Source organism: Herpailurus yagouaroundi, unplaced genomic scaffold, assembly GCF_014898765.1.
Source record: "Herpailurus yagouaroundi ecotype Mexico unplaced genomic scaffold, PumYag 162, whole genome shotgun sequence".
NCBI lineage: Eukaryota > Metazoa > Chordata > Mammalia > Carnivora > Felidae > Herpailurus > Herpailurus yagouaroundi.
In genome coordinates, this window is record NW_024412403.1 from 3,223,570 (window position 1) to 3,250,033 (window position 26,464).

At 55.6% G+C, this 26,464-nt stretch overlaps 1 protein-coding gene across 2 annotated transcripts in view; it reads right to left on the reverse strand.

Annotated features, from left to right (window-relative positions):
* The window catches only part of PKNOX1 (PBX/knotted 1 homeobox 1), a 34,418-nt gene extending 8,330 nt beyond the window's left edge, over nt 1–26,088 (reverse strand). Inside the window, exons 1-9 of one of the 2 annotated variants that reach the window (XM_040483825.1) lie at nt 25,784–26,088; nt 24,044–24,111; nt 22,413–22,520; nt 19,108–19,235; nt 16,165–16,336; nt 14,230–14,400; nt 9,923–10,022; nt 8,641–8,738; nt 2,198–2,326 (exon numbers count right to left, since the gene is read on the reverse strand). In XM_040483825.1, coding sequence (XP_040339759.1) covers nt 2,198–2,326; nt 8,641–8,738; nt 9,923–10,022; nt 14,230–14,400; nt 16,165–16,336; nt 19,108–19,235; nt 22,413–22,463 — 849 coding nt within the window. In that variant the 5' untranslated portion in view covers nt 22,464–22,520; nt 24,044–24,111; nt 25,784–26,088. Of the gene's footprint in view, nt 1–2,197; nt 2,327–8,640; nt 8,739–9,922; nt 10,023–14,229; nt 14,401–16,164; nt 16,337–19,107; nt 19,236–22,412; nt 22,521–24,043; nt 24,242–25,783 lie in introns of those variants that run through there. The other variant, XM_040483826.1, reaches the window with a different exon arrangement.
* Between the last annotated feature and the right edge of the window lie 376 nt (nt 26,089–26,464).

A 26,464-nucleotide genomic window follows, 5' to 3' on the forward strand; every position in this document is an offset into this window, starting at 1 on the left:
TCTCTCTCTCTCTCTGCCTTTCCTTCATTCTCTCTCTCTCTCTCTCTCAAAATAAATAAACTTAAAAAAATAATAAATAGAAGCTCATAAAATCAAAGGGGGCAGGAAACCTAAGTGCTTTCACCAAAAACAAAACAAAAAACAAAGAAAGCCATCATACAGCAGAAAACGCTATCCTAGCGTATTGGGAACACCACCGGAGAGGATGCGATTTCCGAGACACGAGGGCAAGAGAGACAGAGAATGCTTCATGGGGGGAAATAAAGGAACATTTTACTTCGACCTTGTCACAGGGTTTACTGTTTCACAAATCATTCCGGCGTTAAAGGAAACTTGAAAGAAAAATGCCGGTCCTACCACCTGTCTGTAGCGTGACGACCACGCATCGGCTGTGAGATCACAGTGGGCTCAGACGCGGGTACGTCCCGCCCTCGGTCCCTGCCACCTGCCCGAACCTTTCTGGCGCCCCAGCCCTCGCTGCCGAGTTGACCAGCTGTGTAACGGTCCGGCAGACGGGTGTGTCCTAAACCCCACGCCCAGTCTTGGCGTCGGGATACCCAACATCGCTGTGCCCGTCATCCATAAAACCTCTCCTCTTGACGGGAAACCTTTCGGGACACGTTTCCAGGTGTGGCCACGCCACTCAGAGACAGCACCGTCTTCTCTGACACGTGTTGCCGTGTCCTGCAGGCGGGGGTGGCTAGCGGAGAACAGGACCGCAGAGCAGGAGGGAAGCGGGGGCCCGGCTCCCTCAGGGCCTTCCCTCCAGGGAAGGGAGAGGGGTCCTGCCCCCCTCCCCGCCCCGACTGCTCAGCGACATCACATGCCGGTTCAAAGCCTCCAGCCGGCTGCTACTTTGGACCGTCACCTCCCGGGTAGGGAGCCTGACGCCAGTCAGAGAAAAGGGGGTGCCACCCGGCCACGGCAAGGGCCAAACCCCAGAAGACGCGGGATGCCCGAGATGGACGCCGGCCTCGTGGCTCACAGCCGGGGTGAGGACGGAGACCGGTCCCGGGAACAAACGCAGGCCGCGGGCCCAGGCAGCGGGCTTCCCGAACGGTGGATGCAGGGAAAGGGCACGAGGAGCCCTGGGTCCCACAGGCACCTCGCGGACAAGCACGGCGCACTGGGATGCGGACGGGGAGCGCGGGGCAGGGAGGAAGAGGCCGCGGCAGCCAAAGGCACGAGCAGGCACCCATGGCAGTGACGGAGAGGGGCAGAGCCAGACCACGGCCACGGCGATCGGGGGCGCTCCATGTGGTTGCGTGGAGGCTGGGGCCACAGGGGCAGGGGACGCGTGCACCAGAGAAAACAAGCTGGGATGAAGGCACCCGGCCGCGAAGCTGGTTCCCAAGGCTTCCGGGCAGCTCCCTGCCGGACCTCCCGACCTCCTGTCCCTCCTCACTACACAAAGGCCCCTCCTTCTGCCGGACGTGGCTTAACGCAGCACGTGGTGTCCACTTTCCCACCTCGGTCTCACCACACGCTCCCCCGAAAGCCAACCTGGTCACTCCTGGTCCCGGCCAGCAGGCTGGGCGGTCACTCCCGGAAGCTGCTCCAGGCCACACGCCTCCCGCAGGTTCAGGGGCACGCGGGCTGAGGGTGTCCCCCGCTGAACGGAGCAGCAAGTAAGTGCTTCCCGGGAGGGGACACCTTGCGGAGACGACGTGGCCGTGACCCAGGGGAGGAAACAGGCGCGCACACACACAACGTGGATGGGCTGGTGCTGCCTGTGGGCCCCACTCTGTGTCACGTGCTCCCCCCTCCGTCCACATCGCGATCTTCGACCTTTCCACCTCTTCCTTTCAAGTCCAATACGTGCGACATCGCGCTGTCTGCCCAGGCTTTGCCCCGACCCAGCCTCTGACGGCCCGCCTCCCTAACTGACCTCACCCCACCTCACCCCGTCATCACTCACGGGGAGCTGGCTCTCACGCACGCACGGGATTGACGTGAGCTGGAAGTATTCCCTTTTCACCAGGGGTGCCCTCCTATTTAAGTCACTTGAGGGGGTGGCCTCCGGGTTTTGGTAACCCTCCTTCCGCCCCGTACTCCACCCCGACGTTTAGACGGTCGACAAAAGACCGATACTTCACGCCGGGCCTGCTCGCGCAGACCAGCACATCTTTCGCGGGAAGCGCGCCAGAAAGCAAGCAGCTCTGGGTGCGGCTAGCGGTGCGGTCACTTGCGTTCTTACCCCTATGTGCTGAAAGAGCCAAGATCTCATCACGTTGGTGGCATGCTTCGGCAAAACGCCCCTTTTGTTCTTAGCTGAGCCGTCATCTTGATGCAAGATGCTGAGATCTTGGTTTAACTGTAACTGGAGCTTTTAAACAATTGAAAAGAAAATGTTAGAAAGCACAGAAAATTATGACACATCCAAGTGGCTCAGGACTTCAGAAGGAGACAATAACCAAAGATCTACGGATAAATGACTTGTCGATAGCAGGGGCACGTGCACTGGAGCGGGTGCAGGCTATTCGGGGCGGGAGGAGGATCCCGGGGCATCATCGCCACGGGCACGGCTGTCTCGCTGTCAGTGGCCCCTCATCTGGCGAGGCAGGTGACACGGGCACCGACAGCTCCCCGGGGTCACTCCCCTGTCGACATGCCAACCCCACGGCCCTCTCATCCACTGCCCGTTTTCGCCTTGTGTCCTCTGGCAAGGGACGTGATAAAACACCGCTCTCCCAGCCGAGAGAGCTGTCAGGCAATCAACAAGAATGGGCAGGAAGGCTTGAGGGCTGGAGACGGCCCGTGGGCTGAGCAGGGGGCAAAGGCACACAAAGGAGCAGACAGAAGCATCACAGAGCAAGGGACGAGGGACCGCCGGTGGCCCAGACGCCTCCGCAGCCACGACAGATGCCCCCACCCCCTGCGGAGAGCAGGGAACACGCTCTGTCCGTTGCCTTTCAAAAGGAAGGACGGGCAGGGCACCGCGAATGTCCTGCACACAAACGAAAGAGAGATCTGATGTCTGTAAGGATAGGCCTCAGGCCCCGGCAGGTCCCAGGCGCCGCACCTGATGCCCAGCATGCCCGTGGGGACGGTGTCATCAGTGTTCACGACATGGGCAGGGGATGAAAGCGATCACCACTCACCAGGGCCTCACACACACACAGCAGAGACCTCTCTACTGTTACACTTGAATTGAGAACTTACATATGAAACGGACTCCACAAGAAAACGAACATCAACTTCAATATGATGCATTCATAGACACAGTTGATTTACCATGACCTGAGCCGAAGTTAGATGCTTAACTGACTGGGGCACCCAGGCGCCCCCACAGACACAGTTTAAAGGATTTGGAACTTGGGGCGCCTGGGTGGCCCAGTCGGTTAAGCGTCCAACTTTGGCTCAAATCATGATCTCACTGTTTATGAGTTTAAGCCCCACGTCGGGCTCTGTGCTGACAGCTCAGAGCCGGGAGCCTGCTTTGCATTCTATGTCTCCCTCTCTCTCTGCTCCGGCTCTGCTCGTGCTCTCTCTCTCTCTCAAAAATAAATAAACATTAAAAATTTTTGAAAAAAAAGAAAGGATTTGGAACTTTATTTTGGAGAGGTCACCGTATTATCTGTGCTTCCTCTGGATTTATATCACTTTGGATACATTCTTTAAAAGCCTCAACAATATCATCTAAACAGAATTAAAAGATACGTTAAGACACTGACTGTACCTAAAATATTTTAAAACCAAAGATTATTATCCAGGCCATAAGAGCTTTCGGAAACGGGTTTCCTGGTCGGGGGCTGAAAGCGGGTGGTGTCGAGCGCCCTCTCCATGCTCCTACGTGTGCACAGGGAAGAGTGGGAAATGAACTTCCAGTAGGAGTTCCCAGGCACCAGGGGCCAAACTTTAGTTTGTCTGCCTTATTTGTCTCAATTAACGTGTAATGTTCCTCATGAAGCTTGACATGGGCTCAGTGTCGCTTTTCTTGTGCAGGGCTGAAGCAACTGTGGGCTCAAAAAAGACCAAGTGACGGCTGGCCGTGTGACTGGACCCCACGGATGGCGTCAACGGGGTCTGAGAGGGCCGGCGAGGCTGCGTGAGGAAGCAGACCGAGGGCCTCGGAACAGAGCAGCCGCTGGCCCTGCGGGGCTCCAGCAAGGCCAGGGACTAGACAGGAGGGGGTGAAAAGCCTAGGAAACTGGCCGGAAGTTTGCTCAAGAAGCAGAGACAGCCCCGGACCCTCCCCGTCATTCTCCGCAGATGACCCATCTGTCCCCCAGCCCGCAGGAGACAGAGGACGTGTTGAGCGCAGCTGGACGGTGGGAGTGAGGGGCAAGGAAAGCCTCCACACGACACGGGAGACCCCAGCCCGTCCCCGCCCCTGCCGCCAGGCCTGTGCCCCGAGCGAGAAATCTGAGAGTCCTTCTCTGGAGTCACCGAGCGAAGAAGACGCTCCGAGGCCGGCCGACGGAGAGAGGCCCGCTTGCCGCGGCCCGCGCCCGACGCGCACCCAGTGGCTTCCTAGCGGCTCAGGTTCCGAGGACAGGCAACTGTCCCCAAATATCTGAAACCCTCCATCTCATGGAACTGGACAGGGCTGGGCTGACGAAATTAGTCGGGCAGAGAAAGACAGACATCGTATGACCTCACCCGTATGAGGACTTTAAGAGACAAAACAGGTGACCCGAAGGGAAGTCAGAATAACGTAAAAATAGGAAGGGGGACAAAACAGAAAAGACTCGTAAATACAGAGGACAAACAGAGGGCTGCCGCAGGGGCTGTGGGAGGGGCGATGGGCTAAATGGGGAGGGGCCATTAGGGAATCTCCTCCTGAAATCACCGCTGCACCACATGCTAACTAACTTGGACGTAAATTAAACATAAAATAATATTGATAATAATTTTAAAAATAAATGAAAGTCTCCATCACAAAAAGCAGACACCAGCGGGAACGAACGTTGAGGCACAGAGGGAAGAGCGAGAACACAGAAGCTAAAGACAACCGCAGCCACCCTTGGGCCAAAAACGGGAGCTTCAACGCAAAGCACAGAGGCCGAGGAGGGTCTGGAAAATCCCTGCTCTGCTGAACACTTTGAACTTCGAGGACGGGGCGGAAGGCGGTGGGGGGAGGGGGCGCGGAGAGAAAATACGTCTCTGAGAACGAGACAATGGGAGCACAAACACACGGAAGTCCAGAGACTCTGTTCGGAGGGTCCGATGCTCAGTTAGCAAAGGCTCTACAAAGAGACTGTGCATGCCGGGGAGGGGGCAGGGCCGTCTCGGGAGACTCCGAGCACACGTCCCCGACTCAAGGACACGAGGCTGTGGGACTGCGCTGCAGCAGCACGGAGGAGAGAAGCATCCGACGGGAGACAGAAGACGCTGGCCTCTTCCCCAGGCAATGTGGCCACGAGGGCACAGAGACGCCGTGGCCTCCAGCCCTAGTGACAGTCATCTGCATCCCGGAGCTGCACTTGGACACAGATTGCATCACGAGACCGAAATGAAGTCATTCTCAGGTTTGCAAAGTCTCAACAAAATGTACCTCCCAGCATATTTCCTCTGGACGTTCTCAAAGTGGGGAATAAAGCTAAGAAAGCAGAGGGTACACGCTCCGAGAGAGGGGACTCCTGAAGGTGATGTCAAAGGAAAGTTCAAGAACATGCCCTGTGCCTGGCCCAGAGACAGACGAGCCCCTGCGAGCAGGAGACGGAGAGCTTCTGGGGGCACACAGCTCCGATGTGCCTTCTGGAAGGCAGGGCGTAGGGGGATCAGCACGAGGGTGTCAGCCACGGCCCCATGAGCACTCGGCGAGGGGACTCAGCAAGGCAGCGGTTCACTCGGGCAGAAGCAAACACGTGACCCAGAAAAGTGCTGTGATCACAGTTACACACTCAGCTCGGCACAGACCCGTATTTACACAGTCAGGGTAACATTAACACCGAGCAGGGGTGTGGCCACAAGGCCAAACACACAGGGAAGATGGGGGAAAGCCAGAGCGGGCAGGGGCTCCTGCCACAACAGTGAGCCCAAAGCAGGTGTGTAAGGGGTGACTCAGTGTTTAGAAACGGGGAGGAAGCCAGCAGAAGGAACGACTGTAAGATCAGGAAGCAGGTGCCTGACACGAGAGGCGGGAACAGCGGGCGGGAAAGGTGGCGGTTTGCTCCAAGCCTCTCAGCACCCTTGACGCTGAGCTGGGCACGCAGCTCGATATAAACTTGATTTATATCAAAGCAAAGTGAGTTAAAGAGTAGAATGGAGGCAAAAAACCTTGTCACAGGCCAACCAATAGCAAAACCCTAAAATATACAAATAACGATCGTACAAATAGACTCTCCCAGGAAAGGAGAGGAGATCAATGAAATCCCCTGGTTACTTCTCTTTTCTCAAAAAAATGTTTTTAGGGGCGCCTGGGTGGCTCAGTCGGTTAAGCATCCGACTTCAGCTCAGGTCATGATCTCGCGGTTCATGGGTCGAGCCCCGCGTCGGGCTCTGTGCTGACAGCTCAGAGCCTGGAGCCCGTTTCGGATTCTGTGTCTCCCTCTCTCCCTGCTCCTCCCCTGTTCATACTCTGTCTCTCTCTGTCTCTCAAAAACAAATAAATGTTAAAGAATTAAAAAAAAAAAACACTTTTAGAAGCATAAACACCTTTCCATAGAGACGCCCTACGAAGAGGGCAAATCCCACCTCCTGACGGGCATTAAGTCAGAATGCAGCCCATGGTGGCGGACTCTCTCCTGGGCGAGTGTGGCCGTCTTAAAATCCCCCGTGTGTGCACCCGAGACCCAGCCAGACACTGGGCAGGACGGGGCGGTAGGGGGCAGCACGGGCGCGAGCGTTACGAGGGCTCAGCCGTGACGGCCACCGCACTGCCGCTGAGATTCACCTGGGGGTCATACTGGCCAGAGCAACCACGTGAGCCGTGACAGTGACCGAACGGACCGTGACAGTTTCCGACACAAGAACAGACCCCGTCATCGGTAAGTTGTCACCCTGATTATCTGCAGCCCAGAAAGAACCAGCCCCACCCCCCAAGAAAGGAAAAAGAAAGGAGCCCAGAGCAGCCCAAATAGCTACAAAAAGAAAATCGTATGCACCACCTCATCCAAAGCACCTGCACCCAAGCCCTCGGTCAATCTGGTCACTCTTCCGTCAGAAACCCGGGCAGCCCGTGTCTCTGGCCTCCCGGCCCTGCTGACCTAGAAGCCACACATGGAGGAGGGCGACGGGGAGGGGACAGGAGCACGGTGGGCTGCAGGGCCGCGAGGACCGGAGCAGAAACAGCTCACGGGCAGCAAGAAAGGGGGCTGCGCTCGCCAGCCCGCCTCATGGGGCTGGGGGGCGTCACAGGCGAGTCTGTGTGAGAAGGGGTTGCGCTGAAACACACATTTGCTAGTTAAACTAGTCCTCGGTGTGTCTAAGAAAATTCAGTTAAGCAGCAACTTCCTCCTTAAGCATCAGGACAAATAAACCTCTTCTCCAGAAGGGAGGCAGCGGACTCGAAGGCGTCTTTCTCTAAGAGCGGTTCACGCTGGCACTGGGACGCGCTCTGCCGACCAGGCGCCGCCCGCGTTCACGGCTGTGGCACATGGGGAGCTCCAGGGACAGCGGGCTGGATGGGGAGCCCAGGGACAATGCTGCTGGGGTCTAGCTCCTCCTCTACCCCTCGCGGGCCCAGATGACAAGGCCCCCAAGCCCAGCCCAGCTCTGCCCGTGAAGTGAGAGGCGGGAAGTCCCGGATGGGCCGGGCCCAGGCCCTCTCGCATCTGCTACCTGATTAAGGGAAACACGAACGTCCCCAAGGCTGGGCTGCCAGTTGTCAGTAAGGCTGCAGGAAACATCCGTGCTTCCAGGAAACAACGAATCTATGTTCTTAGTGTGAGCTGCTGACAGAAACGTGGCCTTTCTGATTTAAACCGAGCTGCGTGTAAATAACAAGACTGTACGTGTACGTGTGTGTGTGTCTCCACAAATTAAGGGGGGCGGGCAGTCCACCGAGTTCAGCCTCCCCTACCACAAAGGCACAGAGGGCGTAGGTCGACTGCAAGGTCACAGCGCGTAACAGCATTTCCACCTGCTGCTTCTGCCCCTGAGGCGGCCTCCTGTGCTCTCGAAGCTGGTGTTCCGGGGGGGGGGGGGGGGGGGCCAGTGGGGGGGGGGGCTTCACTGGGCGCCTTGGAGCGGGGGAGGGGCAGCCCCGGCTCAGCTCTCCCCTCCAGTGGGTGGGCGGATGTGAAGCAGGCACCCCGGCCACCCCACCGGCCACCCGAGGGCGAGCCTGAAGCAGTGCTCTGGCCCATCAGGTGCTCAGCAGGAAGGCCTCCGCAGGGTCTGAAAGACCTGCCTGCTGGGTCCGCTGTGAACCTCCACGGGGGCGGGAAGAGGGCATCTACACTGCCTCAAGTCTCCGGACCCAGAGACAACTACACCACCCGATGCTAAACTGGACAACGGGGTTGCTCCGGGGAAGGGGTTATGGAGGACCTTTCTGCCACTCCTTCGGACTTTCTGGACTTTGCAACTTTCTTACGGTAAAGGAAACGGGGAGTAAAACAAGAAACGGGGCTGACACTGAGCTGAACTGGGGACTGGCACGGTCTTCAGGCAGAGGAACACCCACGCCTGGCTCTCCCGTGCCCGCACGGCCCCGCTCGCCCCCAAGCCCTCCCCCAGGAATGGCACACGCACCTGGGAGTTCTGGATCCTGATGGTGCCGGGCGACAGGGCTTGTGTCACCACCTGGCCTTGAGGAGTGACAACCGTGACAGGCTGATACACCGTGCCACCTCAGGAAGGAAGAGATCAAAACGCTCTTGAGTCTCGGTGATAGAAAACCACATTCTCAATACACTCAACGTACATCGTGAAAGGAAAACAAATCTCTGGTCTGACGAGGTTTTTAAGCCGTGTCGGATGATCGGTACCCCGCTGGCGGACTTGTCACTGTAAACCATTAAAACGACCCTCCCGGATGAGCCGCGCCCCGGGAGGGGGGCGGGGGGCGGGGCGCCGGGCAAGGGGCAGCGCGGCGTCCCGTCGCCAGGGCGCCGCCAGCCGGGGTGGATGCCGCAATTCCCTTCCCTTTGCTCCATTTCCCCCAGAAGCGGCACGTGTTAAAGGACTTGGCCGAGGGGGCTAAGTAGTTTTCATCGCAGTATTTTGTTGCTCGAACGCGCTTCCACCCTCCTTTGGAAGCTTCCCTTCACGCTATCGTGTGAGGGTTTCTCCCCGCCCCGCGCGCCCCGATTCCGATTCCGTCCCCACGATGGCTCTGTGTCTGCGACGCTGGAGACGGCTCTGTCCCCTTCCCGCGATGATTTCTGCCGTGCAAGTAACACCAAGGCTAGGAGGGAGTTTTGTTTGTTTGCCAAACATTAAGGGCACGACTTAAGGTTTCCCAGATGCTGCCAAGAGTACAATTAAAAACTACGTTATCTGCAAATTACAACTCAGTTTTTGCTGTATATTTTCAACTCCCATATAAAACCCTTCTTCCCCAAAGTTTTTGGTAGGGACGCACAACTTGCATAAAATATCTGTTACTGAGAATGAAAACAAGAGACGGGCCTTCAATTCTAAGAGGTGTAGTCTTGCCACCCCTGTCTCAGGAACTGGCGTTAATCAGCAATTGCACTGACGGGCTTCTCCGTTCTCATATAAAGGACTCTTGCACAGGGGCGCCTGGGTGGCGCAGTCGGTTAAGCGTCCGACTTCAGCCAGGTCACGATGTCGCGGTCCGTGAGTTTGAGCCCCGTGTCGGGCTCTGGGCTGGTGGCTCGGAGCCTGGAGCCTGTTTCCGATTCTGTGTCTCCCTCTCTCTCTGCCCCTCCCCCGTTCATGCTCTGTCTCTCTCTGTCCCAAAAATAAATAAACGTTGAAAAAAAAAAAATTTAAAAATAAATAAATAAATAAATAAAGGACTCTTGCACAAAAGCTCAAGGAAAGAGTGTCCTTTTCTCTGTCGGCATACCTGCCACTGTTGCCATGGTGACGTTCCCCTGCTGCAGCGCGGATGCGGGCACCACGATTCCTTGGGGGCTGAGGGTGCCTGAGATGGCACTCTGAATCTGCTGTGAGTCAAAAACACACGGTGAGCAGTGAGCGGAAACACAAAAGCCACGTTTAAAACTTTAAACCAAGTGGCATGGTGCCACCACCAGTGAAGGCCAGGTGCTCGAGACAGAGACGCAGAGGACAAGCCTTCCGGAAGGCGCGCCTTCCTTATCTGCAAACCAAGAGACCCCAGACCGACCCGCTATTAAATACGACCGTCAGCACCGAGATTCCAGCTTCGACCTGGTTCCCAAACGGTCATCTTTCGCCTCATCATATCAGACTCGTCTCCAAGCCCTGGAGGCGTGACGAGGAAGGCCAGGAGGACCTAAGGTCATCGCACAGCCTTCCCACTCCATTGGCTCACTCTAGAGCTTTCCAAGAACCAGAGTCCCTTTACGGAGGACGCCACAGGCTCAGGAGGCTCCACGTGGTGCCAGAGAGCCACCTGCGGCCGCGGCCAGCTCTGTCCCCTCACCGGAGCACAGAGCACACTGGTGTCCCCCCTCCCCCCGCCCCCGCCCCCACCCCGGGTGTTCAGGTCCGTAGAGTGCTAGGTCTGGGCCTGGCCCCAGCCGGTTGCACAGCAAGAGCGTAAGACCACATCAAGATCCCAGCCATCCCAAGTCAGGTACAAACGGGCTGCGATGGCTGGGGCAGGTGGCCGGGAAGGCGGCTCTGTGCCGGGCGTCAAGGCACAGGGTCTGGCACACCACCAGCACGCAGGTATTTGAGCAATTAGATGGCATCAGTGCGAAACCCCGAAGACGATTACTCTGCAGGCTGCCGCACCGATCCGAGTGCGTGTCCGAGCTTCGGTAGGGACACACGGCATCTGCCACATGAACTTGGTTAGAATAAAAATTAATTCATCCAAATCAAATATCCAAGCTCCCACATGAAGGACCTAGAAGAAGAGGGACAAAATGAAACCAAAGCAAGCAGAAAGAAGGGAATAATAAAGATCGAAGCAGAAATCGATGAAACTGAAAACAGAAAAACAACAGAGAACAGCCAATGAAAAAAAGAGCTGCTTCCCTGAAAAGATCAATATACTGACAAACCTGCTAAGACAGGAAAAAAGAGAGGTGACAAGTTACCAGCACCAGGAAGGGGGCGGGGGGAGGGGGGGCACCACAGGGCCTGCAGATGCCAACGGCGGGAGGGGCTCTGGCGACAACTGGGCACAAACACATCTGACGTCTAGACGGAAGCCAACACGAAACACACCATCCCAACAGCCCGGTAACTGTTGCGGACGCGGAATTTGTAGCTCGAAAACTCAGAAAAGAAACCTCCGGGTCCAAGTACCGTCACTGGAGAATTCTATCAAACACGTAACGAAGAATTCACACCAATTCTACATAATCACTTCCAGAGAACAGAAAAGGAGGGAATACTCTTCATCTCATTTTGTAAAGTCATATTATTCTGATACGAAACCTTGGCAAAGACTGTAACAAAAAAGAAACCACAATCAGTATGGACACACAAACGTCTCACAACATACAGCAAACAGAATTCGGGAACCTATATAAAAAGAATTAATGTGCTGCGACCAAGTGGTATTTATTCCAGGAATGTGAGGCTTGTTCAATATTCGAAAAATCAAGTAATGTGATCTACCTCCATGTTAACAGAAGAAAGGAGAAAAATCACATAATCACATCAATTCATGCAGGGAAAGCATTTGAAAAAATTCAACATAATAAAAAAAAAAACTCTCCGGACAAAAAAAAAAAACAGGAATAGAGGGGAACTTCCTCAACTTTATGAAAAGCATCGAGAAAAAAATCTTCCAGTAAAATTATAATTAACAGTGAAAGGCGGGGGCACCTGAGTGGCTCAGTCGGTTGAGTGTCTGACTTCAGCTCAGGTCATGATCTCATGGTTCGTGGGTTCAAGGCCCACATCAGGCTCTGTGCTGACAGCTCAGAGCCAGAGCCTGGAGCCTGCTTCAGAGTCTGTGTCTCCCTCTCTCTCTGCCCCTCCCTCACCCGCACTCTGTCTCTCAAAAATGAATAAATGTTAAAAACAACAACAACAACAAAAAAAAAACATTGGAAGGCAGAATGCTTTCCCCCTAAGACTGGGAACAGGGCAGGACGTCCACTCCCACCAACTGTATTCAAGATAGCACTGGATGTTCTAGACAACGCAGCAAGGTAAGACAAGGAAATAAAAAGCATATAGATCAAGAAGGAAGGAACGGACTATTCCTATCTGCAGATGATACAACTTAACAAGAAGGAAATCCTAAGGAATCTATGAGAAGGACCTCCTAGAACTAACAAGTGAGTTCTGCAAGGTCGCAGGATACGAGACAGACACACAAAAATCAACTATATTTCTAAATACTAGCCGGGACACTGAAGTCAAAGATAGAATACCATTTATGATTGCTCAAAAAAATACTCAGGTGTAATTCTAAAAACACACGTGTAGGACTTATAAGACAAACTTACAAAACGCTGATGAAAAAAATCACAGAAGAGTAAATAAATGGAGAGACGTATCATGTCTGCGGACCAGAAGAGCCAACACAGGAAAGATGCCGATTTGCCCCGAAACGATACACGGGCTTAATGCCATTCCTGTCAAAATCTCAGTAACGCTGTTTTGTAGATACAGACAAGATCACTTCAAAATTTACACGGAGAGGAACTAGAATAACTAAAACCATTTTGAGAAAAAAGAATAAAGGGGGACGATACAGTCCACCCCGATCTGAGACCTACCAAATAGCTCCAGTAACCACGGCTACACGGTGGGAATACATCCAGCAGTGTGACAACAGAGGGGACAGAAACAGACAGACACAAAAAGACTGGCATTGTGACAGTGTCACAAAAGCAACTCAACGGAGGAACTTCCGGAAGCAGCCTCCACCTAAACCCTCACACTTCGTACAAGAGTTCACTCAAGATGGGTCGTGGACCTGAGTGTGAAACACACAGCTTGCAGACAAAGGACTGGAGAAAATCTTGGGGCTCCAGGGCTCGGCAGAGTTCTCAGACTCACCACCAGAAGCACAGCTCATCAAAGGAAGAGCTGATACGTGGGACTCGATCAGAATTTAAAATGTTTGTTCTGCAAAAGACCCCGTGAAGAGGATGAAAAGATCAGCCACGGACTTGGGAGAAACTATTTACAAACCACATAGCCAGTAAGAGACTCGTACCTAGAATACTCTCAAAACAACAGTTAAAAAAACCCTAGAAAACGGGCAAAAGACACGAGCAGACGTTCTACCAGAGAGAATCTCCAGATGGCAACTAAGCCCACGGAAAGATGTCGGCGCCGTCGGCCATCAGGGAAGTGCAGATTACGACCGCGCGGACCACCGCCTGCCACCAGTGCTTTCCGTGGGTGGACCTTGAGGCCACTGCGCTCCGCAAAATACGCCAAACACAGGAGGACAAACACCGTAGGATTTCCCTTACGTCAGCTGCCCAGACGAATCAAATCCATAGACACAGAAAGTAGAACGGTGGGAGCCAGGGACTGCGGAGGGGAGAGGGGGGAGTTAGTCGTTAACAGGGACAGGCTTCCAGTTGGAGAACGTGGGAAGTTCTGGAGACGGAGGGCGGGGACGGTGGCGCGACAGTGTGGACGTGCTCCGGCCACGGACCTGTGCACGTAAAAACGGTTACGATGAGGGGCACCTGGGGGGCTCGGCCGGTTGAGGGCCGACTTCAGCTCAGGTCGTGAGCTTTCGGGCTCTGTGCCGACAGCTCGGAGCCTGGAGCCCGCTTGGGATTCTGGGTCTCCCTCTCTCTCTCTGCCCCTCCCCCGCTCATACACCGTCTCTGTCTCAAAAATAAAGTAAAACGTTAAAACAAATTTTTTAAGTGGTTAAGATGGCACATTTACGACCTGTGTAGCTTACCACAATTTTAAGAAATAATCAACAAAAAACATATTTTGAAAAAGAAGGAAAGAAGTGAACGGTACTCTCTCCCCCAGAAGGATGGGATCGGGGCACGGTACACAGACCGAGGCCTCACTGCAGTGGCTGCGTGGTGCCCGGAGGGACTGTCTTTCGGGCCAGCCCAGGTCAGGCTCAGAGATCTAGAAACCTCTCTGGGCAGGACGGCCGGAGACAGCCCAGACGTTCTGAAAGGGCTGTCGGTCTCCGGACTGACAGTGACGAGCAGCCGTCCATCCCCTTGCGGACAGGACGGCAACCGAGGAGCAGAGCGGGGCCCAAACGTACGTAAATACCTGGGACTGGACGGGGGAGTACGGGCTTCCAGGCTCCCCGCTCAGGAGGGTCTCACTGTTCATTTTCGTCTTTAGACAAGCAATATAGCGACTGCAGAAGTCTTTGCAGAGCTCGTTAACCTTTTCCAGCTCAAGAAGATGAATGCGCAAAACCTGGATTGCTTTCACCATCTAGAAGCAGAGACAACGAAGGCTCTCAGACAAGCGGGCAGGAGCACAGCGGCCGTTGGCGTCACCAGCACAGGACCGCTCCGTGACTGGCCCGAGCCGCGTCGCCACGACCGTCTGCACCGCCGGGGACACAAGGGGAGCGACGTCAGAAATCAGGCCAAACAGTAAGTCACCCCGGCGCCGCTGACCTTCCGTACTTCAGCTGCGTCCGGTGTGTGGGGACCCAGATGGTCCCAGGGCCGCCCTCAGGGAGTCGCTGCAGCGGGAGACAGCAGGGCCTCGGCCTGGCCCCACGGCCGACTCGCATCACAGCCAGTGAGGTGCTTACCTCCCGCTTCTTTGTCTGCAAACGGGGAGGAGTCCGTGCCCACCGCATAGGCAGCTCTTCATTTGGACAAAACCCCAGTTAACCGACTCTGCCCTTTACGGATTGTGCTTTCGGTGTCGAGCCCGAGAACTCCCCGCCCAGTGCCAGATGCGGGCTTTTACGATTTTCCCAAAAGTTTTACAGTGACTGTGTCAAGTCACTAAGTTCTGGCGTCACCTGCCCCACAGCGGTAGACAGCGGCCTCAGATGGAAACCACCACTTGCCGGGAATCCACAACCCGGAGCCCAGCCCCTCCCCCTGTGACCTGGGTGGCAGTAATTCGCATGTATTTGTGGACCGAGAGTGACCACGAACCAAACTCTGCCAGGCCCTGTGCTCGAAGACCGGTCAGCAGAGCCCGGGGCCACTCTGGCTGTACCCGCGGCCCACGCACTGATGGCTGTATGACAGAGATTCAGAGGCAGAGAGAGCTTCTGAGTCTCACCCCAAGAGGGCGGGCGCTGCTAGTCCCATTTCAAAGATGAGGAGACTTACTCGAGGTCGGACAACTCATCACAAAATCCATTAGGCAGTGAGGGCTGAATGTATAATGAGAAACTTAAAGAGCAACAAAGCTGCGGGCAATTTATTCAGGAAAAACTTTTCTAAGGATGCTTTTCTGCTGCTAAGGGCCCTGACTAGGGCTCGGGGCTGGGCGTTAGCGTGCTCTAAGGAAACCCGGTGAAGGGGCAGGCCCCCGGCCACAGGCTAACGGCTCTCCACCAGCACGGATGGGCCCCGCTCCCTCCGGGTCCGGCACTGACGTTCACTCCAACAAAGTGTCCGCTCCCTTGAGAAAGCACACACAACCCTGAACCTCGGGGCTGGAGCTGGAAGGAGGGCGCCAAGGTGAGACCAACTGGCTCCGAGCAGAAAGGCCGAGGGAAGCAGCGGGGAGCCTGGGAGCCCTCTGGTAAGCCTGCCTCGCTCCGTTCACGGGCCTCCCCGAGCGCACGTACAGCCCTGCCTCCCGCCACAAATACCAGCCTCAAGACTGAGCATGAGGTCCGTCTGTCTCGGAGAAGAAGGTCATGTGTCCGTGACCAGGGAGAGGCCAAGAACTGAAGCGGGGCCCAGACACGCTGCCCGAGCAGCCCAGCGCGTGAGCACGCCGACTCCGGGGGACGTTACAAATGTTGAGGAGAGAAGTGGGTCCCCGGCCCCTTGCGATGCAGGCTCAGGTCCTCTCCTCGGGTTCTTACATGAGGTCACTGGAGAAGCTGGACGACGTGGGGACACTGAGGTCACAGGTACAGGAAGCTATTTCACGAACTGTATGATGCTCCCCTTTAGCCGAACTACATCCTAAAGTTCTAATTGGAAGCTTAAAATTTATTGGTCAGATTTGAAACTGGGAAGCAATAAGACGTAAGAATAAAACATTTCTTTTACTTACTAAATTGTCGGTTTCCGGGTCTTCGCAAAAGAAGGGTTTTCCTTCTTTCTCTTGCTTTCTTACAAAATTTTCAATATCTACATCAAAACTGGCAGAGGTCGTGCCTTCTGAGCCCTGGGTAGACTGTTCGCATTTTTCGAACAACAAAGCTAGTAGTGGAAATAGTGGATGCCTGGGGGGAGAAAAATTTTAAATGTACGTTCCACATTTTCGGGAGAATATTTTAGTATGCACGTATGCACTGGCTTATATAACAGCGCGGCTGAGAGACAGTTCCTGTACGAAACAACATCCACTCTAAAGCGGACAATTCAGTGGTGCTTACTATACTCACCACCAAGGCAATTTTATAACATTCTCATCGTCCCCCAAAGAAACCCTCTCGTCATTAGCAGCCACTCTCCATTTTCCCCCAAACCCCAGTCCCAAGCCGCTGCTAATCTACTGTCTGTCTCTACGGATTCGCCAGTTCTGGACACTTCGTATAAAAAGAATCACGGATGGGAATGCAAACTGGTGCAGCCACTCTGGAAAACAGTGTGGAGGTTCCTCAAAAAACTAAAAACAGAACTACCCTACGACCCAGCAGTTGCACGACTAGGCATTTATCCAAGGGATACAGGTGTGCTGTTTCGAAGGGACACATGCATCCCCATGTTTATAGCAGCACTATCAACAACAGCCAAAGTATGGAAAGAGCCCAAATGTCCATCGATCGATGGATGAATGGATAAAGAAGATGTGGTATATATATATATATACACAATGGAGTATCACTCGGCAATCAAAAAAAGAATGAAATCTTGTCATTTGCAACTATGTGGATGGAACTGGAGGATATTATGCTAAGTGAAATTAGTCAGAGAAAGACAAAAATCATATGAGTTCACGCCTATGAGGACTTTTAAGAGACAAAACAGATGAACATAAGGGAAGGGAAGCAAAAATAATACAAAAACAGGGAGGGGGACAAAACAGAAGAGACTCATAAACATGGAGAACAAACTGAGGGTTGATGGAGGGGTTGTGGGAGGTGGGTGGGCTAAATGGGCGAGGGGCACTAAGGAATCTACTCCTGAAATCATTGCTGCACTATATGCTAGCTAATTTGGATGTAAACTTTAAAAAATAAAAAATTAAATAAACAGATAGATAGATAGATAGATAGATAGATAAAAGGAATCACAGGATACGTGCCCTTTGGCCTCTAGCCTCCTTCACTTAGCGACACCGCTTTCAAGGGCCGTCAGTGCTGTACCGCATAGTCGGTACGCCATTCCTTTTTATGGCTGCACGACACTCCACTGTGTGGAGAGACCATTTCTCCAGTTGCGAGTTTTACACTGAGATCTATGCCCCATCTTGAGGCAACTTCTGTATAAAACGTGAGATGAGGTCAAGGGTCTTCTTCCAGCAGGTGAACGTCTAACTGTTCCAACACCGTTTGTGGGAGGGGCTACCTCCACTCCACCGAACTGTGTTGGCACCTTTGCGAAGGTCACATAAATCATGTTTTCGTACACCTACTTCTGGGCTATCAGTGACGCTGATCCCAGCCCTTCACCACCGTCACGACATCGTCATTACCGTAACACCCGAGTCAGCCTTGAAGCCCGACTGTAGTCTTCCTCTTCAACACTGTCTTAGCTGGTCTAGTTCCTTCATCTGCCATGTAAAATTTAGAACTGGCTTATCTATATGTACAAAATATCCCGCTGAGACCTTAATCGCAATTGTGCTAACCCTGCAGCTGGATTTCAGGGGAAGTGACATCTGTGCTGTGCTGACTCTTGCAATCCATGAGTATGGTATGCCCCACCACCTAGGTTCTCTCTGATTGCTTGCGTCAGCATTTACAGTTTCCAGCATCAAGGGTCTGTGTTTTGTTAGGTTTACACCTGATTTGGTGCTCTTGTAAACGGTATTGTCTTTCTAATTTCCGTTTCCAATTGTATATTACTGGTATAGAAATAGGATTTGTTTCTGTGTGTTGCCCTTGTAACCTGTGACCTTATTAAACTCAGTCCTGGACATTTTTTGGTGGAGTCTTTGGGATTTTTGATGTAGACGATCGTGTTGTTGGTGCACAAAGCCAGTTTTCTCTCTTCCTTTCTCAGCTGGTATGCCTTTTCTTTCTTTTTCTTGCCTTACTGCACTGGCTATGACTTCCATTACAGTACTGAACAGGGGGAGGCCGAGTGAACATCTCTGCCTTATTCCCAATCTTACAGAAAACAGTCATTGGCCACTAAACATAATGAGAACTATAGATTTTTGGAGGTTGCCCTTCATCAGGTTAGGAAAGTTTCCCTCTATTACCACTTCGCTGACAGCGTTTAACCATAATTAGCTGTTGACTTTTCTGTGTCAACCGATACGAGCGTGTTGTGGGTCTCATTGGTTGAACTTTGACTACTGAATCAGTCTTGAGTTCCTGGGATAAACGCTACTTGGTCACCGCAGGTGATTCTTTTCATACGTCATTGAATTTCATTTGTTAATACCGGATTAACTATTTTTACGTGCAAGTTCGTGAGGCGCACTGGTGTGTACTTTTCCTTTCTGTATTGTCTGTGGCTTTAGTATCACAGTGATGCTCAATTCGTAAGCTGAGTTGGAAAGCCTCCCCTCTTCCTTTTTCTGGAAGAGACTGTGTAGACTTGCTGTTTTTTCTTCTTTATTTTTGGTAGGATTCCCCAGTAGAATTGTCTGGGCTTGAAGATTTCTTCTTGCAGGGTTGACTAAAATACAGATTTAGATTCCAAAACTTTTTTTTTAAGGTAGTAGGAATAACATCTTAATTCGAGAAACTGCTCACCCTAGTGGTCATCACACCATACCCAATGCTCTGCCTAGCTGCCAGCTCCAGCATATTCCATTTACCAAGTTTCTCTGCTCCTCTTACCCCTACTAAAACCCACGCGCATCGCATCTCATCGCTACCTATAAATGGCCTGCTTGTCTGCGTCCATTGGCGTCTGGGAGCCCGCCGGGGGAGGGCTCACTCCTTCCACATCCGGTTCAGAGCAGTTGGGATCTTGCTCCGTTTTTAACTCTGTTACTACTTGCATCTGTGAAAGGAGGAGGAGAGTTTTTGTTACTAAACACAAAGTAAACTGCTACTAAGTATTCTCTTCTCAAGCAGAAACAAGAGGACTGGTAAAGTGGGAGACAGTTGGAGGGCTGGCGAGAATCCATCAAAATTACCACCAACAAACCTCCTTTGAGTCTGACACGTTTTGCAAATGGCTAAAACAAAGGTTGAGTTTCCAAATCATCTTGAAAACTGAGGGCCGATATCTGTGAACTGCGTGTGATTTTCAAAAAATATGCCACCTCCAGAGTGCCGAGGGGATTAAGTCACCTTACTGTGTGTGTCTCTTCCTGCCCTAAACCCTCACACTGAGCAACATCACAGCTTGAGAGGTAGAAACAAACAGTCCAAACTCTTCCTATCTTGTCACGAAAACAAACGTAGTCATGGCAGGGCTGAAACTCTCCCCTATCTATTCTTAAATTTCAGGAATACGTCATCTATAAACATGTTGAAAAAAAAAGTCACTGTATTTAGAAAGTAAAGACTGGCAGTGTTTAAAGAAATAGCGTCTAGATATTATCATTTAAATTGCTTTAAACTAAGGGGCGCCTGGGTGGCTCAACTGTTTGGGCCTCCAACTTTGGCTCAGGTCACCATCCCACGGTTTGTGAGTTTGAGCCCTGCGTCAGGCTCTGTGCTGACGGCTCAGAGCCTGGAGCCTGCTTTGGATTCTGTGTCTCCTTCTCTCTCTGCCTCTCCCCACTTGCACTGTCTCTTTCTGTCTCTCAAAAGTAAATAAATAAATGTAAATTGCTTTAAACCAGCTATTTTGGTTTGTAACTTAGGTGAAAAGTCTTTAAATCCTTAAACATAAAGAATTCAGTTTACAGAAAAAAAATTCCAACTTGCTGGGGGGCTCTGGGTGGCTCGGTCAGTTAAGCATCCGACTCCTGCTTTCGGCTCAGGTCATGATCTCAGTTGTTAGATGGAGTCTCAAGCACAAGTCTGTGCTGACAGCACGGAGCCTGCTTAGGATTCTCTGCGTCTCTCTCCCTCTCTGCTCCTCCCCCGTCTCCCCCCCACACCCCATCTCCCCACCCCCACCCCCGCCACCCTGCACCATGCACTCACTTGCTCTCAAAATAAACATTTAAAAAAAACCCTAAATTGCTGCAGTAAACTTGTAATTATCCAGGAGCAGATTACCAGTGCCCTCAGCTGCTTCAGGACCGGAACCCACCTGCCCTGCCGCCAGCTGCCATGGCTCCGCGCCCCGGGGGAAGCAGCTGGTGGGGGCACTCGGGCAAGGGGCTTGTCCCCAGGCAGGGAAAGAGCCTGCTCCCTGCCATGCGACCCCCCTGACAGCCGGGGTTAGTCGCCCACCCGGCGAGGGAGCCCCTGTCCTGCGGTGCAGGCTCTAGTCTCTCCGTCAGCCCAGATGTGCAGGGAGACCTCTGTCCCACTGCCTTCAGATGGCGCAGCGCGCCTGGGAAATTGTTTCTCTCTTGAAAACACGAAGCAGTAAAGCAATTAACAAGCCCAATCGAACACAACCTTTCTGGAGGGAGATCCGACAGTATTATAAACAAGCGTCAAAAGATGTATTTCAGGTCTTTGGGTTTGTTTGTTTCTTTCTTTAATGGTCGCGAAGGAAGGGAAAGCTCGCTGTCCAAGTGTGGAGGGGAGGCAGAGCCACACCGTGGGACAGTCAACGCGTAACATAACGTTCACGAGTTTTGCGTGTCGTGGGAAAGAGCTTGGCTGTTAAAAGCGAGGCTCTGTCCCTCCCCGTGCCTGGCACTGCACAGGACACGAACCCCATCAGGGCACCAGGACGCCCACCTGCCCTGCGGGGGGAGGGGACTCCGAACAGGATCTGCCAGCAGGTGATCAGTGCCACAAAGGAGAACCAGGTGCAAGCAGGGAGGGAGCAGGGAGCAGGCTTGGGGGGGGGGGGTGCCAGGGGCGGGCAGGGGAGTCTTCCCAGGAAGGATTTGCGCAAAGACCTGCCAGACAGGAAGGCACTGGCCCCCCTGCTGCTTGAGGAAGAGCCAGGGCCAGGCCCAGGGCCACGGGGCAGGGATGCACGGGAAAGAGGGGCAGAGGTGAGTGCGAGGGCGATGCGGGGGTGTGAGGGTGATGCAGGGTCACCCCCGCCCCCACCCCCGGGCAGGGTTCAGCAGTGGGAGAGGAAGGGACAACCCCAGCTTGGCGTTTTAGAAACAAAATCACTTGGAAATATCGCGGGGCTTCCAGATGCAGAGAGCAGGCTGAAAGGGACCCCCCAACTCAATTCCTGTAAGAAGCTCAGACCCCGAGACGTTTTTCAAAAGCCCACAAAAACCAAGTCTGTGCCACAGGAACCAAGCCAGGAAGGGCACGAGACCGGCCACCAAGGAGAGTCACGAGGGAGGCCGCCGCAGGTCCTGGGCGCCCACCTGGAGCCTCACTGAGGCAGGGCTGTGACCTCATCTGGGAGAGGCCACCGAGCCTGATCAGTTGGTCGGGCCCGCTAACTAGGATCTTCAAGTAGGGAGAAAAGAGAGCCTCTGGGCATCCCCGCACCGCCTCCTGAGCGCAGGAAGCAGGGGCAAAGGCAGGCTGGGAGGCCTTCGCTGCACGGAGCTCCAGGGCTCGAGGGAGACGGGGGTGGCCCCCACCCCCTCCTCCCGAGCGCTTCGGGGCACCCAGCACAAAACCCAGCCTTCCCGCAGCTGCAGCTGCGAAGGCAAGCCAAGGCCACGGACAGTGGGAGGGCGGTCAGGACTCCACCCATGCGGTGTCAGGGCCAGCCATCCGGGCACAGCTGTGCAACGTGAGCAGATGGCACGGCCTCCGCGCCACGCCGTCCATCGGGACGGTGCCCTCTGCCGCCCGCACCACGCCTCCTGCTAAGCTCAGCCACCTGGGGCCCGGCTTTTAGCAACGGCACCCCGCTTTTCTTTGAAGGCAACAAGCCTCGCTAATACAGACACTAACAGGGCAAACCCCCGAGAAACCGTGACTCGGGGAGTCAAAAGCACTGGCGGCCTGCCGTCCCCGGGGGAAGCGACGCCAACAGCTCCATGGCTGGCCTCTCCGGGCAGCAACACGTACGAAACGCAGGGCGCGCTTGAAACTGGACCTGCAGCTCGATGAAACTGAACGTAACTACACAAGGCGCCGGTCCCCTGGCGGCACTGAGAATGCAGAATAAAGCCCCAGCTCTCACTTGTTGCCCGTCTTGGTAGCTGTCTATGCTTAGTGTCTGTGTAGCCATCATGGTTCATGGGTCTCATAGGAAAGCATCAAATCATCTTGCGTCAAGAGCAAATGGCGTCTGCGGAAACAAAAGCAGAAGAGCGCCGGTTAGTAACTGCAGAGCACCCCGGGCCCCCCCTTCCACGGCACCCGGGTACTTTTCAAGAACACGTACTTGCGCACGGAGAGGGAAACGCCACCCTGGCGTTGTCGAGAGCCGACCCCCCTCAGCACCACCCCACTCACTTAGCGGTCACGTGTTTGTCCCTGCCCCGGGCCCTGACTGGCTTTCAGGTTTTAGCCACCTGGGTTCGTTCACCCACTCAGCCAACAAGCATCTAGTAACCGTCTACACATGCAGGACAGCGCTGTGGGCCCTGGGGCACCACAGCGAGTTGGTGAGGCTCAGCTTTCCTGGGGCAGCCAAGGCCGCAGGGGTGTGGGGCGGGGGGCAGTGGCCACAAATACAGGGAATGTCAGGGACCACACGTGCGGCGGGGGGCAGGACGCAGGGCCAGCTCTCCCAGCCGGGTGACGGGGCACCCTTCTGGCCACGCGCCCCGGACACAGAGCCCAGCGACCGGGGCTCCGGAGACCGGACCTCAGACGGGAGCGGTGAAGGGCTCTCCCCTAACACAGGTGTGATACACAGGCAGAAAGACGGTTCACTTACTTGAGGACAGCGTAAAGTGACTCGTTACAGCGGCGGGGGTGGGGGTGGGGGTGGGGGTGGGGGGCTAGGAGCACCTGCACTGTGGCATGGGAACCGATAACGTCCCGGGGCGGCCAGAGAGGCTCCGACAGCCCAGGCTGTGCCGACAAGGTCACGAGGTCAAGGGCACTATTCCGCTTGCTCTGCCCTAGCTCGGCCACTGAAGGTCACCAGGGGAAGCGACGCTCTGGGAGACTGTGCGCGCTGGAAAAAATCCAGTCGAAGACCAGCAAGCCGGGGGCGGAGTGAGAAGCACGTCCCGAGGCCCAGCCAGAAGGAGAAGGGTGTCCAGCCCACGGCCCGCCCCGGGGGAGGCTCTCCCGGGGGGCCGTGCTACGCCGAGGAGCCCGAGTACCAGGGCCTCCCCCCTGCCCAGGGAGCCGGCATGAGGTGGGGGCTCACGACGTGACCTCATGAAAAGCCCAGGGGCAAACGAGGTTCCCCTCCTTCCTTCAGCAAAGGCTCCTGTCTCAAGCCCTGTCCCGTGCACTGGCGGAGCGTGGGTCCGGGGCAGACAGGCACAAACCGGTCACCGCGCACGCAGGCATCAGGAGGCGGTGAGGTGAGGGCGACCAGGCAGGGACACGGAATGCCTGGGGGAGGACCGCTACAAGTGCCCGTGGGAGACGCCCAGAGGCAGGGGGACAGGAAGGAGCCGGGCGCAGTGTGTCTGGAGGACAGCTAGCGTGGCTGGGCGGCGTGACAAAGGAGAAGTGGAAGGCAGGGGAGCGGGAGGCACAGGACCAGGTCCCACACACCCTCATGGGCCACAGTCCCCCGTGTCAGGGGGGCAGGGACCCACGGGAGGGTCTGAGCAGCAGGGTGACGACACAGGGGCACAAGGACAGGTGTGCAGCCACAGACAGGCTGGGGGCCGTGGGGATTCCCACCTGAGCACCTGGCCGAGCAGAGCCACATGTCCCGGACTCAGCAGTTGGATCAGAGCAGGTTCTGTGGCCTGGGAGGAGAGAGCAAGAGTCGGGACATTTTAGGTTTGAGACGCTGCTCCTACAGGTTCTCAGTAAATGAGTCTGTGCCAGAAACGCAGACTTGGTGGGGCGCCTGGGGGGCTCGGTCGGTTAAGCGTCCGACTTCGGCTCAGGTCATGATCTCACCGTCTATGAGTTCGAGCCCCGCGTCGGGCTCCGTGCTGACGGCCTGCTTCGGATTCTGTGTCTCCCTCTCTCTCTGCCCCTCCCCCCTCACGCTCTGTCTCTCTCTCTCAGAAATAAACATTAAAAAAAAGAAAAAACAAAGAAGTGCAGACTTAGTGACCATCAAGCACGGCTGGTGCATGCAGGGGCTGAACAGCATCCTCCAGGAGATGGCCAAATCCCAGCCCCGGGGCCCCGCGAATGGGACCTTCTCTAGGAAATAGGGTCCTTATGTATGGAATTATGTGAAGGATCTTCAGAGGAGATCATCCCGGATTTAGGGGAGCCCTAAATCCAGTGACTGGTGCCCTTGAAGGGTGGGAGTGGGGAGAACAAGACCCAGGGCATACAGGGGGGACGCCACGTGAAGACAGGGTGACACTGGAGGGACACGGCCACAAGCCAAGAACGCCTGGGGCCACCAGGAGCTGAAAGAGGCAGGAGGGACCCTCCCCTGGAGCCTTCAGATTGCAGGTTGATTTCAGAGCTGCAAGAAAATACGTTTCTGTGGCTTTCATCTACCCGGGTGGTGGGACTTTGTTTCGGCAGGACACCGAGGCAGGCTGGAGAGACCCCCAGATTGGGTGAGTCCGCCCAGGGGGGACGGGGTGGGAATGCGGGGCACCAGCCCAGAATGGGAGCCGCGGCCAGCGGGACAAGAGCAGAACCAAGGGGTGCGGCTGACATCGTGGAGGAGGTGGGTGGGGTAAGGGGCGTCAGCCCTGTCATCGCAGCTGAGCACCTGAGCACGGCCACCACCACCACCGGGACCTGCAGGGGTGTGTCCGTGGGCCGGGGAGGGCAGGAGAGAAGGGCGGGATGTGGCAAGCCCACGGCTAGACCAGGAACTCCTGTGGAGCTGCCGCCGAAGTTGCCCTCTGTGCCCCTGGCACCCCCGATCCTGAGACACGGGCACACCTGTCACTGAGCGCCTCCCAACCGTCTGTGCCTTGACCAAAGGCTGGCCCTCCCCCTGGACTCTCGCCTCCCCCTCCACCCCAGGCCGCTGGCCCCAACCCTGATCACCGGCAGGGCTCAGGTGAACCTCTGGCCTTCCCCCTCCTCCTCTCCAGAGTCCACCTTTCAGAAATGCAGTCCTGGTGAAAACCCCCCTGAAGGGCAAGTCCCTGGCCAGCCGTCCCCTACTCGGAGCTGTGTCCATGTCAGGGAGCACCCGCCTCGTCCTCAGGCCGCACGGTGCTCCCCCCCCCGCGCAGTTCTGCCCCGCGCTCCGGCCTCCTGGGGGCCTGGCCGGCGCCCGCACGTGCCCCGTCACGTCACCGTCCCCAGGCGGCCCTGCCAGTGCCTCTCCCTCGCCTGCCGTGCTCAGCTCTCCGGGGGCCCGCCGTCCACCCCGGGCTCGGCCCCGCGGCGCCTCGTGGTTGCTCCCGCTACACGGTAAGGGCCGGCGAGGGCCCCGTCCTGCCGCGTCCCCCACGACCGGCACGGCGTCTGGCCCCGCCCCAAAGCGCTCACCGTTGACGGGGCGCGCGTTGGACACGCGAGTCACCCCAGCTCCGCGGGCCCCGACACCCACGTGTCCTCGCTGCGCTTTTGAGCCCTTTCTCCTGTCACCGTTACTTCCGTGGCCGCCGGAACGAGAGCAGCTCACGGCGCTGCTGCGACGGAGGCTCAAAGAACAGCTCTGGGGGGGTCCACGTCCTCAGCGCACTTCCCGCCAGACAGACAGTCGACGCCAGAGCCACCCTCCCTAGGGAACACCTGCAGGACGGGGCAGACGTGGCGAGTAACCCCCTGGTCACACGGCTTCACCCTCCCGGCCGCGGAGACATCGGGTGAGGCCGTGCGGAAACGCGCGTCCGGGTCGGGGCCTCCTCCACGCCTGTGGTTTCACGCATCCCCACACGCACGTGGCGAGGGAGACTCGGCCGGCGGGTATCGGGGCCAGCACGGCCCGGCCCGGGTCCCCGTCTTCTCGGAGCTGTGCAGCCACAGCGGGGAGGGAGGCAGCCCCCCCCCAGCCATCTGGACGCGTCTGACGCTCTTCACTGTGGAGAAGGAGTGGTCCGCAAACCGTCCGTCTAAAGAATAGCTAACCTGAAAGCGACACCACCCTCCTCTCCGCGGACGCGTCGCCCCCCAGGCCGGCCGCGAGGCTGAGCCGGGAGCGGCCTCCGTCAAACGTCACCGAGGCAC